Source organism: Mus pahari, chromosome 13, assembly GCF_900095145.1.
Source record: "Mus pahari chromosome 13, PAHARI_EIJ_v1.1, whole genome shotgun sequence".
NCBI lineage: Eukaryota > Metazoa > Chordata > Mammalia > Rodentia > Muridae > Mus > Mus pahari.
In genome coordinates this window covers 54,016,723-54,024,222 of record NC_034602.1, presented here as the reverse complement: position 1 = coordinate 54,024,222, position 7,500 = coordinate 54,016,723, and the positions used below count along the sequence as shown (strand labels likewise).

At 38.7% G+C, this 7,500-nt stretch overlaps 1 protein-coding gene across 1 annotated transcript in view; it reads right to left on the bottom strand.

Annotated features, from left to right (window-relative positions):
- Window positions 1–1,776: 1,776 nt before the first annotated feature.
- Dthd1 (death domain containing 1) overlaps window positions 1,777–7,500 on the bottom strand; it is a 73,831-nt gene continuing 68,107 nt past the window's right edge. The window contains exon 10 of the mRNA XM_021211329.2: window positions 1,777–2,130. Within this exon, the coding sequence (XP_021066988.2) occupies window positions 1,808–2,130 (323 nt within the window). The 3' untranslated portion in view covers window positions 1,777–1,807. The remainder of the gene's footprint in view (window positions 2,131–7,500) is intronic.

The following is a 7,500-nucleotide window of genomic DNA, read 5'->3' as shown; positions in this document are numbered from 1 at the left end:
ACCATACATATGTGTGTACAAACATAAATCCATACAAATAGGAATGAAATGTTTTTCTTGGATGAGGGATGGACACCATAAAGAACCAATTAATATCTGAAATAGTGATCTCTAGTGGCAGAATAAAAGAAGCATGAAATCTCTTTGCAGTCAGAAAAGCAATACATCTTTTATTTTGTTCTATTCACTCTAAGAACACAAAATACTTATTGTTCTTTTCGGGAGTTGTACAAAATAAAATTCTTACTTAATAAGTTATTTCTTGAGTAATAAAATATAAGACAGCAAATTGTGACTTTCTTGGGGAAACTCTTGCCGTGCTGTCTGGTAGCTTTCCTTCTTCACATTTCTCTTCTGCCTTAATCCTCATGCCGATACCTACCCTCAAGTATCTTTAATAAATGCCACCTCTATTTAATAGTGACGAGTCATGAAATTCTTCCCTATGTTGAAGCCATGAACTCAAGTTTGACCTATGTCCAGGTCCCTAACACAGGGAACATCTCAGGCTGCCAAGAATGACAGAAGTGTTGTACATCCCTTCCCTGCCCCCACCCTGACACTTATGCAATAAGATTTCTCTTAACTAAGAAAAAAAAAAAAACAGCTAAGAAAGAGGCCTTGGGTTACTTTATAGAACTTTATTTTTCTGTATTGCTTCATTTCCCTAATAATAAATATAAAAAGTCATCAATTCCAGTGTCTTCTTGACAGTAACTGGCTGAAGTATGTTTATATATTTTAATTTATTCTAAGGGTTTCAGTTTTCTAAAATTGACTTGCTATTGTCTGTCATGGCTCCCTTTACTTCACATTGCCGCATGTGGGCATCTGGTGTCTATGTACCTGGAATTGGTTGCTTGGAAACATGAAAAACTAGCTTAATGTTATATACTAACTATTTAAAAGTCATTCTCTGTATTGTATCTTCACTTCACATTTATAAAGCAATCTTAGCTATGGAAATGTAAACTGAGCAAATTCAATTGCAAATGCCATTAAACTTAGCTGAACCCATGGAGCTATTGGCCCCAGAAAACACACCAGTCATTTTTTATGTTCCAGGGGTGTCTTCAGTTGTCTGATTAAGCTTCTGTTGATGATTGGTTCTAATGCTTTGGATTAATCCAGCACCCCACCCCCCTAAATCAGGAATCTGCATGTCCAGAAGCTGAAGGTCCTTGACGCCAATTGGTTTCTGATTGATCAGTAAAGAGCCAACGGCCGATGGTTGAGCAGATAGACTAAGGCAAGGAACTGAAAGGAGTGGAGAATCAGATTTAGAACTGAAGAAGGAAAATCACCCAAAATGTAGGTGAGAAGGAATACCCAAAAGCATCTTGGGCAGCAGAGACCAGGGAACTACTGCAAGAAAGGAGCCAAGAGGACAAAGATAAAATAAAGAGTTAGAGGGCATTAAGTCAGGATTACAGCAGGGAAATGTTTGCTAGCTACTGGGAGGATTAGAACTGCCCAGCCTTTGAGCTAGTAGAGACATTTAAAATTAACTGGTGTGTGTGTGTGTGTGTGTGTGTGTGTGTGTGTGTGTGTGTGTGTGTGTGTGTGTGTGTTCGCGGACGCAGAGGGCTCTGACATCACAACCCACTGGGAGCCAAAGCAGTGTAACTAAACTTGCACTACAATCTTCTCTTTTGTTTTCATTGATTTCCTAGTAGCAAGTCTATCAAACAGACTCATTTCAAACACATATCTTACTCAATAACTGGGAAACGATGACACTCAATCTTTAAAATCTGTGAGCCTTCCCCCCCCCCCTTTTTAGGGTAAAGGAAGTGTGAGCAGACCTTTATTCAGCAGCCACATCAAACCAGGATTGCGGTTCTGTGAACACCTTGTGTTCCCATTTGAATTTGAGCTCTTCTGCGAGATCACCACGGCCCATTTTGCGGAGATGGCGAGCCAGGAGACGAATTTTGTCAGTGGAAGTCGGAAGTGATCTTTTCCAGAAACAGAGGAGTTCGTGGATCTGCTCTGTCAGATCATCGGGATGCTTAAGTTTGATGAGCTGGACTGTGCTGCGGCGCAATGGGAGGGATGCAGCGAGGACCTCAGCACCTTCTTCAGCGAGTTCCTCAGCCAGCCAGTGGAGCAAGTTATCCCAAAGGGCCACTGTCAGGGCACACACGAGAGTAGGTAGTTACAGCAAAGTTAGGACTCTTGCTTAGGCACGTGCTGATCTAATGCTCCTCGCCACTCAGGCTCACTTAAAATCTACCTCCTCTCAGGTTTAGCCTCTGAGAAAGAAGGCACCTGGTATTTTTAATGAGCTGATGTTGGAGTCCTGACCACTCTTGAATGGCACTGTGTTACAAGGTGTTGTATAGGCACAAAAATATATTTCTCTTTATTAACATTGATGCAACAGATAAATACATAAGCTTTCCAATTTTCACCAGAATATAACCACACAATATTCACAAAAACCAGAGGACCCAGGGTCCGTTCTACAGAAAGTCCTTTACACTAACATTTCCACTGACCTCTGCACCAGTTAGATCTGCAAGCACCTTGACTGTTGTGTGCAGTATGCTCAATATAGGCCTCACCAGGCCTGATAATCACCTGGCCATCTCTTATACTTCTGGTTCCATTTTCCTACAGTTTGTGGGTTTGGAGTGTGATTCAGACCATCATTCCGATAAAGTCCCTTTGCCCTACTCTCAGCACAGCCCACGTTTCCCATTGTGTGATCATTCCCACATGTACAACGTTCATGAACAGCACTCTGAAGCCAGCTCCTTATGAGGATTACTTAGGAAAGGGGGCTGATACATCCTTGCTGTTTTTCCAGTGACCTCCTAGCATCAGGCAATGCGCTCATGTTATAATCCATCGTACTTCATAATTCTTCCTCTCTCCATGCCCTTTATCCTTCTCCTGAAATCAGCAGGAGCCTTGCTGACTTCATCATGAGCCTTGCTGGTAAATATTCACTCCTCTATCCATAATCTCATTGGCCTGTCTCATGTTTCTCAAACAGGTTGGAAGCACTCGTCACATTTCTTTTTTTTCTTTTTTCCTTTTCTTTTCTATTATTTTAATTTGTTTTCTATTCTATCTATTCTATTCTTCCCTCCCTCCCTCCCTCCCTCCCTCCCTCCTTCCTTCCTTCCTTCCTTCCTTCCTTCTTTTCTTCTTCCCCTCCTTTATTGTTTGTTTCGTTTTTCTTTCTTTGCATTGCTGAGGATCAAGAGCAGGTCCAGAGCCCTGGTCAGCAGTCACTCTGCCACATAGTAGACCACCGCTCTGTCACTAAACTACATCCATCCACACCCAAGAAAATCTTGTCCTTAATCAAGCAGATTGATTCCTCCTCTGTGGCCTAAACTTTTCAACATCACTATTTTCCTCCACATCCTAAACTTCTGTGGCTCCATTTCCTTTGCTCTTAGTGGTATATACACATCGACCCATCTCTAATAGCTATCCTCCATTGTCATACAACCCTGTAGAGTTCTATCTGCTTCTATAGGAGTACAGCCTTAAAATGCTCTTAAGCATCTAAGATCATGATGATCTTAGAACCAACTTAAAATGTGCTTCCTCTTCAGCTTCACTGATTCTAGTTTTCTAATTTTAATCCTGAATTCACGAAAAATGTATTGAATGCAACCAGCTATGCTATTTTCTGTCACTCATACTATTCGAAGTACTGGCTAGTTCACATTCACATAGAAATCTCTTCTTTTTCTAAGTTCAATTTAAAATGATCTATACCAATGACAAGAGAATCCTTTTTTCTTTCTTTAACATACAACTTCACCCGTTCCCTTTCACTCAGCCAATGTTGACTTCCCTGTTTTGTGTGTTCTTGTCACCACCTTTACATTTAGAAGTCACTTGCTTTCAGTCCATCCTCTTCAGTTGGTTGGACTACATCCCCACTATGCTGTTTTGTACTGTTCCTTTGACATCTGTCCCTGGTCTTTCTAGATTATTATGCTATATCAAGCTACAGTGATCACTTCCTTTATATTTTTTTCCTTAACAAATAAATAGTATTGCATCTTTCTTTGGGGGCTCTGTTTAACATTCAGGAAAACAATTACTCAAACCATCCTAGAGTCATTTTGATTACTACTTACAGCTACTGGTTCTTAGTCTATATCTTCTCTACACACAAGGATCCTGCCATTATTTTTTATTATGGATAGGAGTTGTATTTCATGGTTTCCATGGTTTTCTTCTTTTCTTTCTTCCCTTTATTAACTCATCTCCCCAGTGTGACTTAGTAGTGGATTGCCAAGTCAAATCTCTTGAACTTTTAAAAATATTATTCTTTCTCTAAATATCGAGAAGCCTAGGCTAATTCCATGGCAGGCTTCAAATTAGGAGTTCAAGAGTTGAGGCCTAAATCTCTCTTTACAAGAACTGCAAAAGTCCAGGCAAGTCCTGCCCTTAAAAGATGCCCTGCTACCTGGCCTGAGGCAAGGACCATCAGTCAGCAGCAGTTTCCAGTTTTCCTCAGCTGTTTCCTCAGCTACAGTTTCAAGCCCCAATGACTTCTTTATGGAATGTCCCTAGAGATAGAGTAAGATAAAGGTCAGCTACCCAGAGTCCCCTAATGTGCTTTAAATCAGGCCTCTGAGCTCACTTGGTTGTCTCTCTATCTTGGTCTCTTTCTTGGTAATGGGAGACTGCAGCATACTGGACTTCTGCAGAAAAAAACACTCTTTAAACTTATACAATAAACCTTTTGTTTAATCTCTCTCTCTCTCTCTCTCTCTCTCTCTCTCTCTCTCTCTCTCTCTCTCTCTCTCTGTGTGTGTGTGTGTGTGTGTGTGTGTGTGTGAGAGAGAGAGAGAGAGAGAGAGAGAGAGAGAGAGAGAGAGAGAGAGAGAGAGAGAGAGAGAGGTGAGAATATGGATGTACATATGCCATATTTGTATTTCTAGGTCAGAAGGTAATGTGATTGGGAGCCAATTTTCTCCCACTCTAGGGCCCAGGGGTTGAACTCAAGTCTTTGGGCTTGTATGGAAAGCTCTTTTTACCTGTTAAATCATCTTGCCAACCCAAATTTTTCCATTTCTTCTATCTCCCTCCAATGAATTCAGATATTCATGCTCACTTACTTCTATTCTATATGTAACACATACATCTGCCATAATTTCATCTTTAGCTTTGTTTTTCTGAGATCTGCTATAGTATCTGAAATATTCATCTTTTTATATAGATAAATTTATCTGTATAGCTATAGAACAGACAACTGATATATCACATTTATAAAATTAAAACCATCACCTTTGGCCTTTCCTTCTTTCCAGCTGCTCAGTCTTCCATCTATTTGTGTTTTAATGTGGTAGTTTGATTGAGTAATCTAAAACACTGGCTGTTATTTAAATTTTTCAAAGCCTACGTCACAAATGCTGTGCCTAACTACCTCAACTTTATAGATCTCCAAATTTCATCTGTTTTACAGTTTTTTTTTTACCTATTCTTGCTATAGTTTGAATCTTGAATATTGCCCCCAAAATGTCCACATCTCTTGGTCTATCATGATATTTGGAGATAGTAGAGCATTTAGGATGTAGAGCCTGGTAATAAAAAGTTAGGTCACTGGGCCTTTCTTGCTAGGGGAGCACTATAATTTTGAGGTCTTTCCATTTTTTTCTGTCTTTCCCTGAAGGGTTGAGTTGAACAGGATTCCTTTGCCAATTCCTCCCACCATGTTGCACTCTCCTACTAGAATGTCACGTCAAACTGAGTCAAAATATTTTTTCTTATTTTAAATATGTTTAGATGTATTTATTTTGGTTTATGTGTTCTGGTGTTTTACCTGTGTGAATGCATAAGTACTACGTACACATAGTACCCACAGAAACAAAAAGAAGGTATCAGATTCCCTGTAACTAGAGTTGCCATAATGTGGGTGTTGGAAGCCAAACAAAACTCTTTTGCATGAGTAACAAATGTTCTTTTCCACTGAGCCAATCTCCAGGTTCCTTCTGGAACTTTTAAATGGATTTCCTCAGTGATTTTGTCACAATGTTGGAAGACTGACTACTACAATGGTCGATCTTCCTGCTGCAGTGTTGGCAGAATTAGGATTCTCATTTATGTTCTTGCTGTCCACTTTGGCTCATTTGTATACTTGATACTACTAATAGAAGTTTTTGGTTTGATCTTATCTTATTAATCCCTTTTCATAAGCATATTGAAGGCCACTTCTCTCATTTAGGCTTTCTAATTTGACATTTTAAACACTCAATCATTTTTATTGTCACTCACTAGAGGATCCTTGTATAGGAATGCTGTGAACTTACTGGAGCAGAGTGCAGAATGTTACTCCCAGAAGGTAGCCTTCTAGAAAGAATTGCATAAATTTTAATAAATGGGAGTAAGAACATGGAGGGAATATATCGGTGTGTCTATATGAGTCTCTGTGGGGAAAGCAAAGGCCTGGGAGGAATGTTCTTGGTTCTTTATACATGACCAAAGATGATAAGATATAGCACTTATAAGATATAAGATAGTCCTTCACTGTACTTGTATTTGCTTAAGCTACCTGAAAACAAAACCCCATGTTTTGTTTGCTTAATGATAAAAAAGAAAAATGCTTTGTTTGTCCTAGTCCTATGCACAGAAGTCTAGAAATCTCCAGTGTGGTCCCACTCAGATCTTTGGAATGTATCCATCAATCTTCCAGACTTAGTCTTGCTGGACATGGGACAGATTAACAAGTCAAGTCTAATCCCATCTATGGTCATTCTTCCATTTGAAGCTTTGGTGCACCTATAACTTCCTAACCCACATAAAGGAGGAGGAGTGGACAATCAGATGGTCATTGACAATAGCAACTGTTATGCTTTTTTTTGAACATCAAATTCCTTAAAAGTTAATTTTCTGCAATTTCACCTACTTCACTTGTATTAACTTCACTTGCTCTCTTTTTAAATAGAAGCTTCTTGATAAAGTATATAGTAGTGAATTTTACTTCTATACTCTACCCAATGTAGTTCAGATGTTCCTGTTTTCTGCAATAACCCATAAGAACTGCTGATCAGGATTCTGTTCCATTCCTGGTGGACCCAATAAAGTATAGAGAATAACCTGATGTTTTTGAAGACTATAAATTATATGATTAATAGATTTAACATTATCAAATAACATATTTAAAAGCTAAAATACAATAAAAGTGTCAAATTCTATCTGGAAATTTGCATCTTTGTTAGGTAGCTACATATATGTTTATATGCAACCTAACTAATTATGAATAATCACAACCAAATATTTTCCCCCAGTTTTCAGAGTCGAAAGTGCTCAGCATTACACAATGGAACCTACTGTTTTGTTTCAAAGGAATACACACCTCAATTTCACATCTATAGACATCTAAATTTGTCCATCACTAATGACACTAGATAATGCCAACTGAAAGTTAGAGTTGGAGTTGAACAGTTTTTTTTTTATTAGTTAATTAATTATTTTTAATAGAAAATATTATTTACTTATATTGATTTTATTTTCTTTTTTTTTTTT